Below are 24271 nucleotides of genomic sequence, written 5' to 3'. Positions count from 1 at the left end.
TGGCTGTTGATTGAGATGAATAGGCCTTATATTTAAAAGGATAATTACGGGGTTTATAAATCCAGTCAATATGCACAAATACTTCTCCTCGTGATTCGAGTTTTTTTTTTTTTTTTTTGCTTGTCAACATTTTTTGGTAGTGCCTGAAATTTTGGTTGATAACCTTTTTTTTTTTTTTTTTTTTTTGGGGGGGGCTTGTCAATTTTGTTTCCTGCGTCCCCCCTAAAATGTTTGGCTTCCTCCGCCAATGTTTACCTACCACGCATCCTACATGCATGGTCAAAGTGCGGAATATCAACAACTTTTAATTCGCGCTACGCTCTCTCATCAATTGTTAGATGCTCCGCGTTCTGATCATGGTAGAAAAGTGCCTATAACGCCCAGTTATAATCACAGGATATTAAAAATTTTCATTTGGCGCTTCGCGCTTGCATTATTTATTTTGGTGAAATATCATCTGCATGAGTCACTCCAAACAGTTCTTATCTGGGCTGTTTTCAAGTTAGTAGGACCTATATTGAAAAAAAATCAGCTCACGCGCTTCGCGCTCTATTTACCGATATGTAGGCAAAAAAAAATCGTGTCCGACAATGCCCCCCAGTTTTTTGCCCCCTCCAAGTTTAAAAATCCTGGTACCGCCACTGCGGCAATGGATATTAATTTTTCCCCTTCTTCAAGGGGATCATTACCCTATACAGAAATGGAGACACTGATCTGGGGCGTCGTCAGAATCTGGGAAGATTATTTCTTTCTTTTTCAAAATACAGGCCTTCGGTATGTCAGAAGCCGGCGGAGGTTTATTTTTTTATGCAATCAAACATTCCCTTTCTCCTCAGGAAGTTATTACTTTAATTGATGTTGCTCACTAATCAGAACAATGTCAACGGCTCATTCGTCATGTTCGTATTTCATTAAAAAAATGTATACAAAAAACCCGTATTAACTGAAAGCGATTAACTTTTCAGTGGGTAAAGTGATGTAAATTCTTCTCATTCATCCAGTCGTGATAATAATATAAGAAATTAAATTCAAGTCACTGTTGCGACGTTCGGGGGGGGGGGGTACTCACGAAATAAGGCATATACGGGGATGTGCCGCTGGAATGGGTCGCTTTTTGGAAGAAATCCCTAAACATGGGGTATGATTTTATGCTGGAAAATCCCTAAACATGCCCCCAATTTTTAGATACTGGCATTAAACATGGGTCTATATTCTCCTCCAATTTTGGGTGATATATATATATTTTGTCCAATTTTGATAGATCCCTAATAATGTGTACCTTTTTTGCCAAAATGACCAGTAAATATGGGTATGGATTTTTAACCTTCAGCCGCACACCCCGTCCAAACCAAAACTAAGTATCCCCCCCCCCCCCGGGGGGGGGGCGACGTTTCGCCAATTATCAATTGGCTTCTTAGGGCGAATAACGACCCCGATGATCGTATTTTGATAGTTTGCCGTCATTCACCTCAGTGGATCATATTGAGTAGATTAGACCTCTACCGTGTGAGTAAAAAAAAACTTGACACCTCGAAATCAAATCACCATAAACACATAATTATTAATTATTGTATATGGCTGGAAAGTATGTTCTCCCAAATAATCTGATACCATATTTATGTGTTATGTGTTAACTCTTGGATGACCAGGAGGTATTCTCTGCAGTGATGTAAATTTTGATTTGCGCCAAGGTAAAGCATGACTGCAATGAATGAATGAATCCAGATGTCAATGATGACATAATCCTAAGGGATTGCATTATTTTATTAAAATCTAACAGTAATTTACAATATAATTGTTTAGCAAACACTTTTCAGTATAAATGTTTTAGTTAATTTTTATTGAAAAGGGATTTGCACTATGTTTATTACTCATGTAGGATTATTCATCTGCATGGGGTTCATTCATTGGAGCCATGCCTTACTTTGGCGCAAATCAAAATTTACATCAATGCAACAAATACCTACTTAACTATCCAAGCGTGAAGACATAGCACCTATAGTATCAAATTATTTTGGAGAAGATACTTTTTCCAGCCATATATAATGATTTTTACTCTGCCCTGGATCCCTGCATGCACGATAAACTCACCCCAAGACCCAAGTTGCCCCCCCCCCTGCATTTTGCCGTATCACGATGATTGTGCTAAAAAATTAACCGGTATGTAGCCCCCCTACTGTAATTTATCATCGCGAAATAAAAGGGCGGGCAGTGGGCGTGGTCAGTAATCGGCATTGGATTGGCGAATGCGTGTTTGTTTTTTATATTACTTCCGTGATATGATATACCGGTATACGTGTACTCCGGCGTATTAACTCACTGACCGGATCCACAGGTTACATACAAGCTATTGTGCATTTTCAGCTCATCCTTAGCATTTCCGGAAAGGGTGTTTAAAATTCAGCTTAAATTCACAAGTTACAGTATCTTGAAACATCAACGGAGCCACATTTCTTTGTATTTTCCTGAGAATCTGGGTTTCTTTGAAGAAAATGGGCGATACGAAGAGTTGCGCCATGCCGACCACTGTGGACACGGATTTCATGACACTGACTCGGTTTATGATCGAGGAACAAACCCGGTGTGACGGAGCTACGGGGGAAATGACCCAGCTACTCAACTCAATTGCTACCGCTGTCAAAGCGATCTCGTCTAATGTTAGAAAGGCTGGAATTTCTCGGCTGTAAGTTTCAGTTGATGGGTAGTGGTATTATGAAATAAAGAACCGTTTCTAATTGCTGAAGTTGAGTTTGGGCTTTTGTTTACCCCCGGCCCTGGTAGAATCAGTATAGCCTAACTCAACTTCAACAAATTCCTTGTAGGCCTAGATCTACTTTGTAGATATTAAAAACTCGGGATCTAAATCTAGTATAAATCGGTAATGTATTTGAGTAATTTGTCTAGATATTTTGTAGTTCTAAATCCTTATCATGGCCTGTGCATGTTTGCAAACTGGGCAAGATTCACAAAATGTAAAATTCAATTTTATTTAACATCAAATTTATTTAGCTTTTCTTGGGATCCTTTAATTGATTTTTTTATCCTGCACTGCGTTTTCTAATTTTAAATTATGCGATAAAGAATGAGATTTTTTTTAATGAGATACAGTGTGGAATTAAGATGTGAGAACTTTCAGTTTTGTAGGTTTTTATGTTTATAGATGCTTGCTCTTGATGTTACACATATTGTTAGTTTGAAATATTGTACTCTTACCAGGTATGGTATTGCTGGTGGGTCCAACGTCACAGGAGATGAGCAGAAGAAACTTGATATCATCTCCAACGACCTCTTCATCAGCCAACTTAGGAACTCGTTCACAACCTGTGCCATGGTCTCGGAGGAGAATGAAAAGGTCATTGAGGTCGAGACGGACAGGAGAGGAAAGTACATAGTGACCTTTGACCCTTTAGACGGGTCATCCAATATTGACTGCTTGGTGTCCATCGGGACGATATTTGGAATTTGGAAAAAGGTGTGTAAATTGTATTCACTATTATCAACAAGCCCCAATTACATTGTCAGGGCTTGCAGAATATATAGATGTATCAACCAAGCAAATTCATAATGTTAAAGATGAATCGATCTGTGACCTGTTTCATAGCAGTTTAAAGCTATTGAAATCATTCGATTTGATTGGCTGATAACAAGCTTATACATATATTGTGCTTTTGTTTTGTTGTTATAACAAGTCTTTATGAGAAAGGCCCCATGTCTTAGCACAGCCAATATTTTTTTTTGGTAAAATATAAGATTTACCCCAAAATGAAGGTACACAATATAATTTCGCAAGTACATGTACATGTGCACTTACAAATGTTTGCATTATTTTCCCCTTTATATTGACAGCAGTGTATCGATTGCTGTTAGTACTTTAATCGCAGGTCGTTTTTGTGCCTTCAGGGAGAAGTTTCATATTATTTTAGAAACCAGAATGTGGTTTTAGAACTTTAATGACTTGGAACCCCAAACAAACAGAAATGGTCACTAGAGGGGAGCACTTCATTTTAACCATCGGTCAAAGGGGAGATGAGAAAGTGCCCCTGTCTCTCCCCCCCCCCCCCATCTGTGCTTGCATACTGGATTTAAGTGTTCCCTGCACTGCAAAAACTCAGGTGTTGATTTAACACCAGCCCGGAATCTATATGTCCACACCAGAGAAGTATTGAAACAACACCAGTTTGGAATCAAACCCATGCTGTTTTTAATACTAATTGGTTTTGTATAAACACCTATCTGGTGTTAGACCAAACCAAACTGGTGTAGATTAACACTTCTCTGGTGTGAACATATATAGATTCCGGGCTGGTGTTAAATCAGCACCGGTGTTTTTGCAGTGTGTACCCCCACAGAAATCCACAATTCAGTTTTCAATGGTTTAAGTTTGCAGTTTCATTATTTCACAGGAAGGAGATCCGAAAGGCGAGGTATCCTCTGACGATGTTCTCCAGCCTGGTTCCAGTATGGTTGCAGCGGGTTATGCTCTTTATGGAAGTGCTACCATGATTGTACTCAGCACCGGATGCGGTGTCAACGGATTCCAGCTTGATCCTGTAAGTATATTGACCCGGGGGGGAACACATGAATTATAACATGGTACCTAGATGTGGCATGTTATAAGTTGAAAATAGGGGGCTCTGGAACTGAATCTTGGTCTTCAAATTGGGGTCTCCGGAACGGCTCTAGGATCCACGATTGCTATAATCCACACTCCGCAGTGGCAAATCAGTTTATCAGAAAATGTAGACAGAATTATCTCAATTGAGACATTAGCTAATTTCAAGCATCATTGGTATTGTACATTATCAGCTGAAGTTATGGTACTAGTATGCCCTACATGCAACGGGTATTATTTCAAGGATATAATCAGAGATTCTTTGCTTTTCAGACTAAAGTTTCTAAACCTTAACTCCATACTATCTCCTTTTTTTGTAGCAGGGAGAGACAGTACGGTACTTACCGGTTCCATGACATTTGCTCCGGCGACAATTGCTCCACTGCAAATCCCACATATTAATGGAATGACAAACTTCAACCCTGGATTTAATACTATACCCTATCCTAATCCTAACATAACACCCTATTGCAACCCTAACCCTATATCTTAGATGAAATGAAGCCCAGAGCAATTGTTGCAGGAGCAAATGTCGTGTCACCCATTTACCTTGATGGTCCACTTTGAATGTATTTTGAAACCTATTTTAAGCATTTGTTTGATAATATAGATATATGTCCTATAGAAGAGTTGCCTTGCCTTGAACTGAATGACAGGAAGCTGCATATTTTCAAAGTTTTGATGAGGAACATGCTGAATGAATAATAATAGCCAGTTTTTATATCGCTTTTTTTCCATATATGGCTCAAAGCGCTTTCCAGCATATTATTACCCTGGTCATTGGATTTATTTCAATCCTGCATGAAAGTGTACAATTTCCACTCCCTGGGGAGCATTCTTTGCATTCATTGCATCCTACCGGGTACCCAATTAACACCTGGGTGGAGAGTGACAAATGCAGATAAACGTCTTACCAAAGGACGCTAGCGCCAAGTGGGATTCGAACACACGACCCTATGATTGAAAGGCGAGAGTAAGAACCGCTACACCTCTGCAATGAATAAGAAATATGTTGACTATGCCTGAATTAAGATGATTATTCTACTGATAATAATTGCTATTTTTCCTCTGGGATTTTAGGCTATTGGTGAGTTTGTCCTGACTGACCGACTGATGACCATCAAGTCTCGCGGGAAGATCTTCAGCATCAACGAAGGATATGCTCAGTATTGGGACAAGAGCATTGCTAAATATGTGGAGTCCAAGAAATTTCCAGGGGTAAGATCATAAAGTAAAATGATTCAATATTTAAAATGTTCCAAGTGATGATAGTCCTGTATTCTGTATACAAGCAATATACAGCGGGTCAAACCTGAGTTAGTGGCCCCCTGTCTATAACAGCCACCTGCCTATAGTGGCCACTAAAACTGATTCCCATGGAGGCAGATTGTGTGTCTACAGCAGCCACCTGTCTATAAAGGCCTCATATTGTGTTCCCATTGCATGGTCACTATAGAAAGGTTTCACTCTATCTAAGAACTTGAAAATGAAATCAAATTTTGATAGTAACTGACAACGAACGTAGAGGGCAGCAACACTTTGCAGTATTGCTTTTAGGAAGGTCCACTCCGCTCAGATTTTGTGACCATTTTCTCCCAGAGCACTTTTTTGGAAGATTGTAGAGTTGATTTTTTTTCGTTTGTTCAATTTTACTATTTATTATTGATAATAAAACCTCCAAGAAAATATGTTAAATAATATTATTTTAGTATATTTGTATTTTTTTAAAATTGTAAAACAAAAGGTAATCATGATTCTTGTAGTTAACATAGCAATAAAAAATACATAGACTGATGACATTTGTGTTACCGTTACCCCTACCAAATCTACACAAGCTAACGCCAGAGCCAAGACCGTGATGTTCTGGTCTGGCCTCGCCGAAACTTCACCGGTCACCTATACCTCGGTGCGCGTACTGCGCTGCGTGAATGATAATGATGACTGCACTGCACTGGCATGATAATCTCGACGCGACTCGACTTAGCTAGATATGGACTTGAAAGATATAGACTTGGTCTGTCATTAATGTGGCACTATGGCGGATGAGCAACGATAAATATTCAAGGTTAGAATTTTAATTTTCACTTACAGTGTAGATTGTAGTCTGAAAATCTAAAATAATTATGCTATATCCACAAATCCAACCCACATTTTGCAATCCATCAGGCAGGATCGAATACGACCACTAAACAGCAAAGCCAAGTCCCAGTCTAACATTAGACATAATATTAGACAGAAATTATCTGGTTCAGTATCGAGCTATGTATATTCCGACGGGTCTTGACTTGAGACGAACTATCAAGGGGCGAAGGTCTATGTCACATCTACTTTTTTCATTTCATAATTTTACAAAAATTTGTGTTAGCATATGCATGCAGCCCACCGTACCCTACCTCAGCACCGACCGGCCCGGGGCGCCGGCTCGGTCATGCCAGCCATGGCGCTTGTATAATAAGAGGCGGTGCTGGATTGTGTAGGCGCATTATGGTGCAGCGAAATTTAGATGAAGACGTATCAACCTCACGTATACTTGTTCTCATATTGATATGCAAAGTCATAAAACTGTTGTCACCACCATGTAATATTTTATGAAAAATACAGGAACAAGTATTTCATATTTTTAAGCATGATATTTAATGTAAAAACATTTCAAGCAAAAATAATGATAAAGAGGAAATGAAAATAAATCAACTCTACAATCTACTAAAAAAGTGCTCTGAGAGGTTTTCGGTGGTCACAAAATGACTTGGCTAAATCCGGGTGAAATTCAATTCAATTCAATTCAATTCAATTCTGGTTTTATTGTGAAAATGGTACATGACAAAAGTCCGAAGACTCATATTATCATATTTACAAAGTAAAAATGTACATGTATATTATTAAAAGATTACAATATATCACAATTCTAGTGCTAGACAAATAATCAACAAATAAAGCCAGAAAAAATAATTTTGGACAATCTCAAAAAAATATTAAAATTGATTGAAATTAATACATTGTAAAACTATGATCGTCAAAATTAAATCAGCAAAGTTGCGAGTATTAAAAACATATATAAATTAACATTTACACTTTTAAAATATCATCATATTCAAAAGAAGAAAATATGTATATAAAAAAAATTGTAAATAGCAAGACAAATTGAATAATATAATTATAAGACCAAAAAAATATAAACCAGATCAATGTAATTTGTGAATAATTGCAATTTCAAATTAGTTTGAGAATACATGTATGACAGTCATAAAACTAAAGAGAAATAAATACGATGTTACAATAGATTGGTATGAAGTCTGAAATTAACCATGTGATATACTGTAGATAGTACACCACCAGTCACAATCCCTTGACCACCCGTTCGCCTGCCTAAACCAGAGAACAAATTCAGTGCACTGAATCCTTTGTTCCCCGGCCGAAACAGGCAAACAGGTAGCCAAAGAAACGTGACCGGTACTGTACGCTTTATAGTAAAAAAAAAGATAAACGAACCAAAAAATTATTAAAGTTGGGCAAAATTACTGATAGAATAGTTATATTACATGTAGGTGGAACTCAAGTAAGTAAAAAAAGAACATTGGAATAAAAAGGTGACAAACCTAACATAAAATCAATAAGATTAAAGATAAACAATAAAGGGGAGTACAAAAAGTGTTACAGTTGCTAAAAACAATAAAGATGCATATAAAATTACATTATATTACAGAGTTCAACAATTGCACAAAGTGGGGGATTGGCGACTGTTGGTATCTTTTTGTTCTAGTCCGAGGAATCTCAAGATGATGTGCATTTCTTAGGGAAAGACCAGTTCTAACCCTACGGGTTTCAGGCAAGAAGTGGCGATGTCGTTTCGATTTTAGCAACGAGCGTGCAAATCCTTCAACAAGTTCACTCCGTCTGTCTTTAAGAGATGACACATTCATACTTTGTAGAAGTTCAATGTATGGCAAGACATTTGGCCAGGCAATGATACGCAGAGCCCTCTTCTGAACCCGCTCAATGCTAGCGGATTGTTGGCAGGTAATGCTAGATGCCCAAACAGGCACGGCAAACTCAATCAATGGCCTGATGTACATCTTGTAGATCGTGACAAGTTCCGGACACATCACGCCATTTCTCTTCAGCTTATTAAGAATGAACAGCCTACGAGAAGCATTGCTGATGATTTGACGAACATGCAGTTCCCATCTCAGGTCGTTTTGTATGATGACACCAAGTAATTTAATAGATGTCATGATTTCCAAGTCCGTATCATCAATCCTAAGCTGTAGAGGGGGCGGATTCGTACGGAGAAAGCTGATTTGCATTGCTTTACACTTTGCAGCATTCAGCTTCATGTCATTATCGTTGCACCAATCAACCAGTGAGTCAACATCATGCTGTAGGCCAGAACATTGATCTTTTCTGACAACCTCAACAAGGCTAAGATCATCAACGTATTTCCATCGATTCTCCGTGGAGCAGGCAACATCATTCACCATGACGAGAAATAGGATCGGGCCCAGTTTCGTGCCCTGTGGAACACCACAGGTGATGTTAAGTTGAGCAGAAGTTGTCCCTCTGTATCGAACAGCCTGTGAACGGCAGGACAAAAAGTCACATATCGTTGGAATGATAGATCGATCAACACCAATTCTAATCAGTTTTTCGATCAAAATTGTATGGTTGATATGGTCAAAAGCCTTGCGAAAGTCAATAGCACACAAATTGGCGATACGTCCTTGCTGATCAAGGCCCTTGACTATGGTATCAAGCATGCTGATTAGGTAGTGATTCAGAGAACTTCCCTTCATATTGCCAAACTGTTTGTGATCGACAGTATGATAAATGTCATCCATGATCCATCCTGCGAGGAATCCTTCAAACAGTCGGGCAATGATAGGTGTTATTGAAATCGGTCTAAGTTGGTCAAAGTCGGTGACCCGAGGACCCTTAGGTATTGGGCACACCGATGCTCTCTTCCATAGCGTCGGAAAGTAACCTTTGTCAAGACACTCATTGAAGATTTCAGTTAATGGCTCAGATATCTCAAAAGCAAATTCCTTCAGGAGACGTGTTGGACAATCAGCTGGATGCCCGGCTTTAGATGTATTCAGCTGCCTCAGGCGTTTATACAATTAGCAGACTGGTTTATTTATGACAGAATTTAATCCTGTTTTACTGAAGATGTACAAAAAAATTGTGACAATAATTTAGTGATATATTATTTTAAGAATTTGGTACATTATTATTTAATTTTTTATATATTTTTTGTTTTCATTGTTTTAATCTACTATTGTCATAATCTATTAGTTTACCTCTATTTTGCTGTCACTCCGTGAGTGTATTGTATCGGATCATGGTTTCGTTGGCATGACTACCAAATTGCTCGCGCACTTCATTTGTATGCGCGTATCGAGTGGACCTTCCTAATAGCAACACGCTTGTGTGTTGCTGCCCTCTACGTTCGTTGGTAACTGACTTTAAAGAAAAGTAAAGATTGTCTCTGTAATATGGAAGGGTAACAGTCCTTAATTTTCAATAGTTTTATGGCAAGGCCACTTACATAGGGCACATGTCATAATGAATTGGGGGAAAGTGAAAGGAGTACTGGTACCAAAAATTCCCCCAAGTTCAGTTAGAGGGGCAATGAGCTCAGTAAATGGGGGGGGGGGGCGTCGATGTCAAGTAATTTAGTACACTTCAATTGATTTAAGCTATGGGGTACAATAAATATGTTAAATGATTTCTTACTTAGTTTTGTATTATTGGCTACTAACATACTCTATTGCCTGATTGCTTAATTCTTTATTCACATTAATATCTTTATTCACATTTATTCTTTATTCACATTAATTTTTTATTCAATTAAATACTTATTTCTACATTGATTAGTTAAAAAACCCAGACCAGAGCCAAAAGTTGAATTGACAAATCATATACAATTAAAGGCTTATAAACTACTTAACACAGCAATGCAAGCTTTATGCGCTTTCACTGCTTTCCAGTTGAGTATTTTGCTTAATAATAACTTCAATTATCGGGCTTCGAAAAAAGTCCGAGACATCATGTTGTTAAGCATTGTGACTCCATCGGTTTGTACACAGATATAAATGATAATTTTTCTTTAAGATGTCATAATTTTGTTGTTTCCTCATCCAGTTCGATGAAACTATCAGTTTCTTGTTTATATGCTTTAATCATATCTGTTAAAATCACATACCTTTTACCCTGAAGTACAGTACCCCTTTTAATTTCCTCAATCCTGCGATGAGTTGGCTTATTTTTTAGCAGGTGTTTCTGCGTCTATTATTTTTTCTTTCAAAACAAAAATCACAGTAATTATAATATTTACATGTATTTAATGAATAAACATGTAGCTAGTAGACAAACATAGATGAATACCTCTTGATGCACAATTAAGTAAGAAAAATATGAAAAATCCTGGTACCATCGATAGTCGTATTAGAATTTCAACACTATAGAACCAGTGAGATTTCCATCAAGGCAATCTGGATTTAAAGGGATGCTCCGGGCTGAAAATATATCTAAATAAATATAGTAAAATTCACAGAGCAAAATGCTGAAAATTCAAAATTTCATCAAAATCTTATAACAAATAGCGAAGTTTATTGAATTTTAAAGTTAAGCAATATTTTGTGAAAACAGTGATATGCACATGGTCATGAATATTGATTAGGTGGGCTGATGATGTCACATCCCAACCTTCCCTTTGTTTATGTTATTACATAAAATCATAATTGTTTCATTATTTCATACATTTGTGAATGATATGTCTCCCTTATCATGAAATAAGTTGCAGCAATGAAATATCTAATGTACTTAATCAGTTTTCAATCCAATGTTTTAAGTTTATGAAGGAAAACATTTGAATAAACCTTATTTCATATAATAAAATACAAACGAACAAGTGGAGATATGACATCAATTGAATATTCATGAAGACAAGCCTAAACTATTTCAACGGAATAATGCAAAATTTTAAAATGTCATCACTTTGTTATTCCTTGTCCGATTTCGATCAAATTTTCAGTGTTTTGTTTGTCTGATTTTTCTTTATCTGTTCAAATCATATTATCCTTAGCCTTGAGTATCCCTTTAAATCCTAGGCCCAGGGTTCTGCTTTGCTGACCACTTGGAACACCCAGCATGAGCATTCGTACATTATTATACCATTTTGATTATGTTTACTCTAAAGAAAAAAATCATATGCAGAATACGGATTATATTGTTCATAGTTTTTTTTTAATGAAGTTAACCCTTTTTTTTATAGATAAAGGCTTATGTCTAAAATACATGTAACCTAGGGCATTTGGAAAATGTAAGGGGGATGTTTTGTTATACTCAAATCAGATTGTTTTTTATTGGTTTGTATTTGACTGCTATCACTACTGATTATTTTCTTAATAATTTAATCTTTCTTTTGCTTATGTGTGTCAACAGGAAGGGAAATCTCCATATGGTGCTCGGTACATTGGTTCCATGGTTGCTGACATGCACAGGACAATCGTCTATGGAGGGATCTTTCTCTACCCCGCCCACAAGAAGAGCAAGTCTGGAAAGGTAATGACGAACTCTGTCAGGGGCCATCAGGGCAGGGGGGTGCAAACAGCTCCTTATCGTCTCTTTTTCTTGATTTTCCCCCAGTATTCTTTAGTTATGTTTACATTTGTTAACCACACTACCCCCACCACCCACTGTCCTATATATGTATGGGGTCGGTCATGATGCTTATCAATATATTTTCGTAGGTAATGATTAAATGGAATTTCAATCCAAAAGAATTAAATGAGACTAATGGTAGACAACATGCCTTTTTAATTATCAAGAAAAATATTGAAGATATTCTTGATCATGTGGTCTAGTGCAATGACTTTTAGCCTTGGGGTTAAACCAGGCCATGGGAGCTGATTTGTTCACTATATTATGAATGGTGATGAAAAATATTATGAAGATGATGAGGATGCGGTCATGATGATGATCATCATCATCATCATGATCATGATAATCATCATCATCATCATCATCATCATCATGACGATTATAATGATGAGGATGATGTCGATGATGATGATGATGATGATGATGATATCGATGATATCGATGATAACAATGATGATGACGATGATTTTTATTATTATGATTCATGCCATGAATTTAAACTTAGTTTGATACATAGCAACATAGTCATATAAATTTGTGTTTATTTCTTTTCCATTCACCATACACCAATATAGCTGCGTCTTCTGTACGAGGGAGCTCCGATGGCCTTCATTTGTGAACAGGCTGGTGGCAAGGCTACAACAGGAAAGGAGAGAATCTTGGACATCAAACCGTCAGAAATTCATCAGAAGACTCCTGTTGTCATGGGATCTGCATTCGATGTCGACGACTACCTGGCCATCGTAAAGGAGTGCGAAGAGGGAAGCTAGATGGCAAGAGCAAGAGTGGTAGAAATATAGGTATAGGTTACTGGGAGATAGAGAGAGGGAAAGGGGGAGATAGAGAGCAATAAAAGTACAATTATATCCCTGAATAAACGTCACTTAACTTACTCTTTACTCTAACTTTATTATTTTATTTGGGGTTCTCCAGCTGTTATCTGATATTGATTAAGTTTGGATTATTATTTATTACAAATAATTTTCTATTTAAAAAAATCTTGAATGCTTTTATTTTCAAAGGCACTTTGTCGGTTGTAAAATGATTTATAATTCCATTTCACAAACCTTTCTTATTGAAAAACCTTGAATATATTTTTCCAGGACTTACATTCTTTTTGCGGAACATTGTGTATGGTTATATCACATTACAATAGCATTTCAGCAACACTTATGGTATTAAAAAACGATTTAAAAACCATTCTCACTACCTTCCTAAAACTAGTTTAACATGTAGTGAGAATGGCCGAAGCGATCTTCCAAACCGGTTCAGAAAACCACCTCGCGATGTAGTTTTCAAGATTGCTTTGCCTCGTTAAATTGGTTTTAGCGTAAGTGAGGACACAACCGTTCTTCGTGAAGCAATCTTCGCACATTTTGCGCGCGCTACTCCACACGACGGGTGTAAAATGCCTACGCTGCGGTTTCGATTTTCGCGCAAAACGTGTCACCCCACTGAGAGCGTTTCCATAGCAACAAGATCACTGTATGTGAAGTGATTTTGAAAACCACTGTCGTGTGATCAAGTGGGAACACTAGCAAAGCAATCTTCCAAACTGGTCTCCTGAATCAGTTTCCAGTAAACTAGTTTTAGAAAACGTAATGAGAACGGCCTCATATACTCTATTTACGAAAACAGTACTAAGCATACAGCTCAATAGTTAGACATTTCAAATTCAGTAATATTAGCTAAGATACTTGTGTCTTTGGAATGTCAGTGAAAATATTCTTTATGAATGTGGACTGCATAATTTGTATTTATGAAATGAATTAATCAAAATTGTGCCCTGCTCGTCACTCTGTAGGGGCTTCAAATAGTGGAAAAAATGGAGGGAGCCTTATATCTTTAAAGTGATAAACAACTAGAAAAGACACCATGTAGATCGGAGGTAGAAGGGGCATTCCAGTGATTACCCCGTTGTAAAAAGGTCCAAGCGGGCAATGTCTGTGCTTGCCCCAGACACAGTCTTTCCGAGATATGTCTCTGTTCATCTGAATGATGAATGAGGGGGTGTTTCACAAAGATTTAAGTGTGACTTGAGTCACAATTATAATTCTAGTTGTGTGCAGTATAAAAGGCCTCATTGCGTTTGTCAAACCATGCTAAGAGGATGCACGCTACTGCGTGAAGATTGCGTGTTAGATATCATTTACACGTACGCATTTAAGTTACACTTTAACTCTTTGTGAGATACTCCCAGGTTGCCATTTTAAAACAGCTGTTCTTAAGCTAGACATGATTTGACACACAAATGGGGACCTTTCTGTGTGCTAAATTAGATTTTCTATAATTTTGGTTCTCATCACCTACACTTGAAATCCTGTCTTTGTAAATTAGCATCCTTTTTTAAGGGAACATGTGAATGAAAAGTTTTATATTGTTGGATTAAGTGTTAAAGGAAATGCACTCCCATTGTGTTTAAAATAAAAGGGAAAACAACGGTTTTCATTTAGTTCAAGGATGGGTCACCAGTCGTGTATAAGGTTTATGTTTCTGTTTATGGTAACTCCCGTAGGAACTCCGCAGGACAGCGTTTTGCTGGAAAACGCCAAGCTGGTATATAACCAATTACCTAGGAAACAATTTACGTCTAGGTTAATCAGTCACAGTGGCTGACCTTATAGACGACAGATATTACTCTCGGGCCTTTTTATCAAAGTGGAGACAGTGGCAGAGTGGGGATTCAAACTCACAACCTTGCGATTATGAGTCCATGCTCTAACCACTGGACTACACGACCCATCATGCATGAAGTCGTGCATAATAGGCAAAGCCCCCTTTTTTCTATCCCATGATGCTACATACACTACCTCCATTTAGTATGGTGATGATATTCATGACTGAGTTTCCTTCATAATTTTTGCTTTTCATAAAGATGAAAAAAAAAATTTATGTCCTGTTGCACAAAATCATGTTAAAGTGTGTGTTTAATATTTTGAAAAATTTAAAAAAAATAGCACGAATATATCAAGTTGATTATTTTTTCAATGTATCATGTAAGATATGAGTTTTTTGTCTCACCTGCATAGCAGAGTGAGACTATAGGCGCCGCTTTTCCGACGGCGGCGGCGGCGTCAACACCAAATCTTAACCTGAGGTTAAGTTTTTGAAATGACAGCATAACTTAGAAAGTATATGGACCTAGTTCATGAAACTTGGCCATAAGGTTAATCAAGTATTACTGAACATCCTGCCTGATTTTCATGTCACATGACCAAGGTCAAAGGTCATTTAGGGTCAATGAACTTAGACCATGTTGGGGGAATCAACATCAAAATCTTAACCTAAGGTTAAGTTTTTGAAATTTCATCATAACTTAGAAAATATATGGACCTAGTTCATGAAACTTATACATAAGGTTAATCAAGTATCACTGAACATCCTGCTTGAGTTTCACATCACATGACCAAGGTCAAAGGTCATTTAGGGTCAATGAACTTTGGCCGAATTGGGGGTATCTGTTGAATTACCATCATAACTTTGAAAGTTTATGGATCTGATTCATGAAACTTGGACATAATAGTAATCAAGTATTACTGAACATCCTGTGCAAGTTTCAGGTCACATGATCAAGGTCAAAGGTCATTTAGGGTCAATGAACTTTGGCCAAATTGGGGTATTTGTTGAATTACAGCCATAAATTTGAAAGTGTGTTGGTCTAGTTCATAAAACTTGGACATAATAGTAATCAAGTATTACTGAACATCCTGTGCGAGTTTCAGGTCACATGATCAAGGTCAAAAGTCATGTAAAGTCAAAGAACTTTGGCCACGTTGGGGGTATTTGTTGAATTGCCATCATATCTCTATAAGTGTATTGGTCTATTTCATAAAACGTGGAAATAAGAGTAACCAAGTATCACTGAACATCTTGTGCGAGTTATAGTAGTTTTCAAAATCAGCACTGCTGCTATATTGAATCGCGTGATGCAGGTGAGACGGCCAGAGGCATTCCCCTTGTTTATTTTTTAGATGAAATTTATAATTCAAACAATAAATATAACCGTATTCTGGTGATGAACTTGTGTCTGTATGACTTAGAGTTTTCAGCAAAAGCGTATATCATATTTTTTTTGTACTTTGAGGCTGAAATTGAAAGTAGAATGGATGTTGCATTTTTGTTATGTTGTAATAATGTTCAAAATAGAAATGACATGAACTATCGATATGCAACACTTGTATAACATAGGAATCTTATGCAATGACTTGTTCATCATGAACACAAAGACCGGTTAGTGAAATCTGGTTAAATTCAGACTGTGGTCTAAAATTGTGGTTTAACTCTGCAAACCTCTATGAGCAGATACTCGAATTATCAGAATATTCAGCGCTCAAACCATTAATAACTATCTGGGAATAACTAACAATTGTTTTCTTCACCATTGAAGCAGTAGGAATCATTTCCTACTTCCCATAATTTTAGTACAGAATTAGACCATGGCCCAGCCCTATGTCAAACCAGATTTCAGAGTATGTGCCTAAATGATGAAAATTGTAAAAATATAAATGTTGAGTTAGGAAGCCTATAAAATGACTTGTTAATCATGAACATGGAATATTTTAAGAAGTAAAAATGCAATTATGTGATAAATTGCTCGAAATGATGATACTTCTATGAAATTGAATATAGAAAGATGTGCGTCCGATCAATTTGTGTAAGACTGGGTATGTATAATGACATAACAGGGAATAAGTGAACGTTATATTGTCTGATATGTTAAAGAGGATTGACATGACAAGTGTTTAACATTCCATATGCAAACAGGTTTTGCCTTTATGTGAAGTCTTTCATATAGGTATTCTTTATTTTGTCTGAATACTTATCAATCTATGTACCTGCATGTGTTGAAGGCCTTATTGTTCATGTCCATGATTGTTGGTTGTAACCATGGCAAGTAATAAAAGAGTATCAGAAATCTTAATCAGTCTATTACAGCTCACTTTATTTATTTTATTTTTCTCGCTGATGTCATGGGGCTATGATGGCAATCAAGAGAGTTATCAGATAACCTGAAAAATCTTCCATCACTTTTTTTAATGAGGCTCATATTGCATAAAAGTAACTATTTTGTACCTAACTTTGCCACCCAATTGTAACATACATGAAATCCTTGATTTTGATAGGCTGTTGAGCATTGTTACCATGGTAGTGCCGGTCCCCGGTACTACAATACTGCAATAATCTTCAGGATTGAAGGAGGCAGTCAGTGTAGCTTGAAACCTTGAAACCTAGTTACCATCGGATGGCAAAGTTACTATAAAATAAATTGATTTTATTCTCTAACTTTCTTGCCAATTAAGAGAGAACTTTTTTTTTATTGGTGGATCATTATACATGTATTTTATGCTCATCTGTTGCCTTATAATACCTTGTAGTTCGACCTTATGTATGTATGCTTTGAGGGATATTCATACTCCATTTAGAGAGAATATTCAAAGAGAAATGATTAGAGAGAGAGATTCAGACTGCCCAAAGAGAGACGGAGAAAGTGAGAAACATCAAGAGAAAAAGAAGGAGGGGGGAGAAAGAAAGAGAAATACACAGAACAAATTTTCAATGAAATCGAAAGAAAAAATGATAGAGTAAGATGAGGAAGAGGGGCTTGATAGAATAGACTAAGCCTTAACCTTGCTCACATTATTGGACCAATATAGTTTATATTAAAAAAAATGAAGCTCCCGGTGTACCCTGATGCGCTGTGCTTGGTGTGAGGGACTTTTTTAAAAGGCGCCCTCACAAGGCCTGGATATTAAATTGTGTCTGTTATATATTAAAGTGGGCGACTGTTTGAGGAGAGCAGTCAACCACCGACGAATTACACTACAAACTCTAACTTTTGAGCCTGAGATTCTGTCTCTGAGCTCAACAAAATTAAGTTTCTTATTCAGTGAAAATCAGCGAATCTTATTTGACCAAAAAATGGCGATGGCAACAAGTGTGTTCTTTCTATCGCTGACGGCAATTCCCGTCACTTACCTGGCTAACACTCTGCTGGAGGGCCGGGGAGAGGGCGAAGTGCTTACCGTGGGTTACGGCGTGTTGGCAACCATCGGCCTGATGACCTACGTGATTGTGCGGCTTTCCAAGGGCTCACAGAAAGTGTCAGATCCTTTCTTTTATGGTAATGAGATTTATCTATCATATCCTAGTGAATCAGTGAAGAATAGTAGCTTAACACGTAAATTCGTTATAAAAAGCAAATAGGATAGGGCAAGACTTGCAAATGTCCCCTCCAGTCTCCACTAGGCCTGTATAGGCAGCCACTAGTAGTAGTATAGTGAGTGATTGTATTAGTAATACCGACCGGCTTTGTATTACCGAACGCACGCATCATACGCATCAGAAAATAAATTCATACGCTCAAAATTTTGCAACATCTTTCCAAAGAGAACTTGAATAGAAATTGATGATAAATGGTCAAAAACACATTTTCAAAGTCTTAATATTCTAACAATAATAAAATATGGTCAAAATAGCTCATAAGTGTTTTTGTTGTTTTCTCAACTTTTCCCATAGAAAAAACACGTTCGGTAATACGATACCTTTTTCAAGTGACCAAAATATTTCACGTGCAAAGAGGGGTCCGATTAGAAGCTAATATCGTAAAAAGGAAAAACAATTTCGGCAAAATTTTCACATATTTATATTTTGTAGGTAATTGTGTATTTATGTTAAAAGTTTGGTGAATTTTATGAGAATAACGTGTTTGATATGATTGAATTCATGAAAAGTGTTCGGTAATACGATCCACTACCATACTGGTACTCCTACTTTTTCTAGGACAACTACCCCCTGGAGTCTAGACAATCACCCCCAGACAACTACCCCCCGGACAATTACCCCCGAGGACAATTACCCCCCGGACAATTACCCCCCGAGGACAACTACCCCCTGAGGACAACTACCCCCCGAGGACAATTACCCCCCCCCCCCGAGGACAATTACCCCCCGGACAACTTGCCCCCGGACAACTACCCCCCGGACAATTACCCTCCGGACAACTACCCCCCCGGACAATCACCTTCAGAAAATCCCCCCTTCTCTCCAGCATCAATGTTAGAATTAAGCGGGACCCATTGTAAGTTTTGGTCGGTGGCACAGGTTTCCGAAATATTTTCTACTTTATCTTACGTTAATAACTTTTTCTTTCTCTTTTATATTGCTCTTTCTCCTGTTCTCTCACTGTCTTCCTTTTTTGTTTTTGTTTAGTGGCGCCTTCTGCATCATGAAAAATGGGGGGGGGGGGCTTGCACCCGAAACCTCCCGTTTGGCTATGCATATAATGATATATACATCAGAAAATTTATAAACTGGCCCTCATTCTAAGTTTTCATAGAACAATTGAACACGATTAGTCATGATAATCACAAATGCTGAATACCTCTGATTGCAACTGATCTGATTTTTTTAAATATTTATTTTGGGTTTAATTTCAGGAAAGAAATCAGGCAAATAGATAAAACGTAAAAAAGACACCTTCATAGGTAGAAATATTGAAAGTCGATAACGCAACTATCAACACTAACACTGTCAAGTAGACCTATAAATCTGTTATTTTAAAACAGTACAACTAACAAGAAGCTAAGAATTATGAAACAATTGGTGCACATTCCAGATTAAGATGTGGCTTTATAACTTAATACAGTAAGCTAAAAAACTTTATGCAAAGATAATACACACAAGAACACCTTGTAAATTACAAGGTGTTTTTGTGTGTATTATTCTTGGGTGAAAGCAATTAAACATTAAAGAAGGAAATTAAGTACCAAATTTACTAAATTGTAAACAATATGACATAATCAAAAACAGTGTTTTTTCTATAAAAATTGGCAATCATAATAGTATACAATTCGTTTAAGGTGCATTTTAAGGATGGTTTGTAAGAATTTATAAAAAAGTAGGCCTATGCAAATCAAATAATGTGACCGAGCAGCGTGACCTGAAAATATTAATATTTAGACCATAAAACAGACATTTTACAGAGCACTTGAAAAATCAATTTGTAAATTTAAGAATAATGAAAGCTCGATATCCAAGATGAAATATGTTTTGTATATTGACTTCGAAACTTGATATTTTAAGCTCCATATCAGCCTATATTGAGCAAGATATTAATCTCTTCGAAAAAGCAATGCGAGCGCGAAGCACGAGCGGAAAATACTTGATATTCCGATATGAAAATGGTGAATTTGAGCACTATCTAAAGCATTGTGTAGGGAAATTGTGAAGTGGATGTGGAAAGCACTAAATAAATGATGCGAGTGTGAAGCGCAAGCTGATATCTTCATTATTATTTTGACCTAGGACCTGGACATTCTAGGTCTAAGGACATTTTGTCAACTTTCTTATTCCTCTTCCTGAGCGTCATATTGTCGATATTCTTTTCTGAAAAGGGACAATGTAGTCATTAAGAATTCATGAACATTTTATTATCATATTTATTAATGTAATAAGCCTAAATGAGTGAGTAAAATGTGTTGACACTGAGGCCTGAAAACTGGATATTTTAAGCACTTTTGTAATCATGAATGGATTTTTATTAGACAGAACAACGTATAATATTCAATTCAATTCAATTCTTTTTATTTCATTTCCATTCAAAACATAATACAAAGTAATATAAAGTAATACAAATCAAGTACAATTTTACAGAAGGGCATTCTTACTTCGTAAAAAAAAAAAACAGTATAATATAGAGCATAAATGGAAATGAGGGGGATCCACTAAAAAGCAAAGCTTGTAAAGTGTGGATCCCACTAGCGTACCTACGGGGGAGGGGGGGGGCAGGGGGGCACTCTGCCCCCCCTGACAAGCCACAACCCATACAAAAGTCATATACCTGCCCCCCCTGACGAGCTTTTTTTTTTTTGCTTGTCAATTTTTTTTCTGGTACGAAAACCTAAATTTTTTTATTGAAGACCTTTTTTTTTTTTTGCTTGTCAAATTTTTTGGCGGCCGATTTTGCCCCCCCCTGTGGAAAATCCTAGGTACGCCACTGGTGGATCCCCCTTGGAAATGAAAAAAGTATAGTAGACTTATTCTGATATGCGTACATATATGTATTACAGGAAAGAAAAAGAGAACAAAAGAAATCATACGGATGCAAATATAATTACTGAACTAATGCAAAGCTTTTCACACAATAGAATAGGATTTGTGAGTTGATATATTTTTAACAAAAATGCGAGCGCAAATCGTGAGACGAAATTTTTGGTAAACTGTCATAAAAGGGGGGTTTTAAGTAGTTTGTTATATAATTTGGCAAATCAAATAATGCGAGCGCATAGCACAAGCTGCAAGTTATATTCACACCATAAAACGGACATTAAACAGAGCACTTAAAAATCAGTTTGTAAATCAAACAAAATAATGAATAATGTCCGAGCTGAAATATGCTTTGTAATATCGACTACAAAACTTGATATTTTAAGCTACATATCAGCCTATTTAGCAAGATGTGTATCTCATCGAATAGGCTATGCTAGCGCGAAGCGCGAATGAAAAAATTAATATAGTGACATGAAATATATTTTTAAATCATTTTCCAAGTCATCCCCTAACCTTTTTTTTTCACTCGTCTCCCTCTTATTATTCCTCTTATTTTTCCTCCTTTCTTTCCCCTTCTTTTTTCTTTCTTACCCCCTTTTTTTTCATTTTTTGCTCTGCTAATCGGGGGGGGGGGGGGCTGGGCCCCTCGGCCCCCCCTTGATCCGCCTATGGATGGAGCTCAATTTTACAGCTTTCTTACGGCGTACGTTTGATTCCAAGATACTCGAGAATGCCTTGAGTACTTATGACTCCGTATGACTCTGTGCACTCCCTTTGTCTAGGGGGTAATTGTCCGGGGGGTAGTTGTCCAGGGGGTAGTTGTCCGGGGGGTAATTGTCCTGGGGGTAGTTGTCCTGATTAATGAATAACAAAATGTGGAGAAGGTTTATCAAGAATTATCTAACACAGGGATTCTCAAATGGTGCCGCGCGCGACACTCGTGGCGCACCGAGCCTTGCGGAGTGGTGCTTGGGAGCAGGTATAAAAAAAAAACGTAAAAATAAGGAAAAATTGGTGAGAAAAAATGTATCTACCAGTAACCTGGAAATAAGGATTTGGTGATCATTTTAATACAAATAGAAAACAAAAACTCTTTACTTCACACTTGATTGCTAATTGACTTCCTCAAATTTTGTCCAATTTAGCACTCGATAACCCCTATTATGGAGGGTCGATGGTGTTCTCCTTTTTATTTATTCTATTCTATTCTATTTGAAAACCCCGTTTGTAGGATTTCTCTTTCAACAGCGAGAAATTTCCAGAGTATGTTTTGGTTAAGAGTTAATCATCAAATAATATGATATTCAAAGTACATCCTGATCATAAAAGATTATGAATTTGGGACATAACAAGCAGAAACTTTGTTTCCGGAGCCGATTAAAATCCGAAGTTGTAAAAGTGAAATACATGTACGGTCAGATGTACAGTATTGCCTTCCGTGATTGCCTGCATGCACTCTTGCTTAACACGAGTTGTAGAGAGAGAGATCTATCGAGAGGGGCAGTTTGGGGCGTAAGTGCAGTGCAACGCCTAATTTTCAGCCCTTGCAAAATCAGGGAACGTAACTTCAGCCACTGGCGTACAGATGGGGGTGGGGATTGGGGGCCCCAAAGTGTTTCACGGCCAAGAAAAAAAAGGAGAAAAGGAAAGGGAAGAGTGGAACATTGTATTATTTTCTTAATATTATGTCAAAATATAGATTTTTGTATTGAAAAGTTCAATATTTTTGCTTCAGCTGCCATATCTTGCCCCCTCAACAGTTTGAACTAGTGGTATCATTAAGGTATGTTGTGAAAAAGTCACTGGTAATTTTTCTTTTAATATTCATATTGTGTAGTTTGTTGGCATTTGTATTTCTTCTGTTGATATTGATTAGAGCCCCTCTGGGCAATTTCAAAAGGCCTCATATTCCAAAACTTCTGGGGGCTCTGCCCCCTCGACCCCCACCAGGGACCTCTGGACCCCCTCCGCTGATACATTGCTGGTTTGCGTAATGGATAGTGGAGCATTACAGATTCTCAACAAGAAATGTGGCGCTTCAAAAAAAGTAATTGAGAATGGCTGATCTAACATATCTAAGAGATTTTAAGAAGGAAAGTTGGATACATACCAAAATATGGCTTTATTCCGTCAAAATTTGGAGTGTGTGTAATTCCAAATGGGATCGGTTTATTTAGAAAAATAAATACCCAATTCTCTTGGAGAGTGGACTAGTCGTAATATCGGTTGATAACCGTATTTTTTCCTATGAAACCCATGGCTTTCAACAAGTCCTGCTAGGCGAGCTCAGTGAGTAAAGCGACAGACTGGAGATGCCTCGTTCTTCAGCGAGAGGTTCGAATCCAAGTTCCAACAGGAAGTAAAAAGAAGAAAAAGAGAACGAAAGAAGGGGTTTTGGAGATGTATATTTTTAAATTAGTGGAGGGGACCTATAGTCTTTCCGCAAATAGGCCTAATTCTAATGAAAAAAAGTTTTTCTTTTGCGTGAGGGCGTGACTGACCAGTCGTTTGACGTAAATTCTTTGATTTAATTGAGAAGAGGAATGACAAATATGTCAATGACTAACTTTATTGCTAACATATTTTTTCATGAAAATAATTATTACTTGCATGCTCGGCTCAATTGAATTTATTGTCATTCTAAGTTATGTTCAATCTTTATTTGACCATGTCCATGAAAAAAAATGAGGAAAAACAATTGTTTCAACAGTCATAACAGGCCTAAAGTTAGGCCTACACTTGCAGTAGGATATCTCAGACAAGGTCAAGTTTACTTTTTTCAACTTTGCCATAGTCTATACTCTATAGACCCTAATAACACTTTGATTGTGGGCCTCAATGGAAAGACAAGTCAAGAGTCATGACATGTCGTGCATGTTGATGCTTTATTCAGTCTTGATATGTCAAACTCGTGTCGTCTTGTCTCATCACATCAACATGATAAAAAATACT

The 24271-nt window shown here is 37.2% G+C and overlaps 1 protein-coding gene across 1 annotated transcript; it reads left to right on the top strand.

The window, feature by feature from the left end:
- The first annotated feature begins 2219 nt into the window (after positions 1–2219).
- On the top strand, positions 2220–17192 carry LOC129262505 (fructose-1,6-bisphosphatase 1-like). Its single transcript, XM_054900633.2, has 6 exons — positions 2220–2683; positions 3217–3472; positions 4404–4550; positions 5693–5830; positions 12053–12172; positions 12847–17192. Exons 1-6 carry the CDS (start codon positions 2493–2495, stop codon positions 13039–13041), a joined length of 1047 nt encoding a protein of 348 aa, XP_054756608.2. The 5' UTR covers positions 2220–2492; the 3' UTR covers positions 13042–17192.
- The last annotated feature ends 7079 nt before the right edge of the window (positions 17193–24271 follow it).

Source organism: Lytechinus pictus, chromosome 5 (assembly GCF_037042905.1).
Source record: "Lytechinus pictus isolate F3 Inbred chromosome 5, Lp3.0, whole genome shotgun sequence".
NCBI lineage: Eukaryota > Metazoa > Echinodermata > Echinoidea > Temnopleuroida > Toxopneustidae > Lytechinus > Lytechinus pictus.
This window is presented reverse-complemented; position numbering and strand designations above follow the sequence as displayed.

What these genes read in the sequence shown, in the direction of transcription:
- LOC129262505 (XM_054900633.2), top strand. Translation starts at nt 2,493, where the DNA reads ATGGGCGATACGAAGAGTTGCGCCATGCCGACCACTGTGGACACGGAT. An exon ending in AAGGCTGGAATTTCTCGGCT is followed by an intron (nt 2,684 to 3,216) that starts GTAAGTTTCAGT and finishes TACTCTTACCAG; the next exon opens with GTATGGTATTGCTGGTGGGT. An exon ending in TATTTGGAATTTGGAAAAAG is followed by an intron (nt 3,473 to 4,403) that starts GTGTGTAAATTG and finishes ATTATTTCACAG; the next exon opens with GAAGGAGATCCGAAAGGCGA.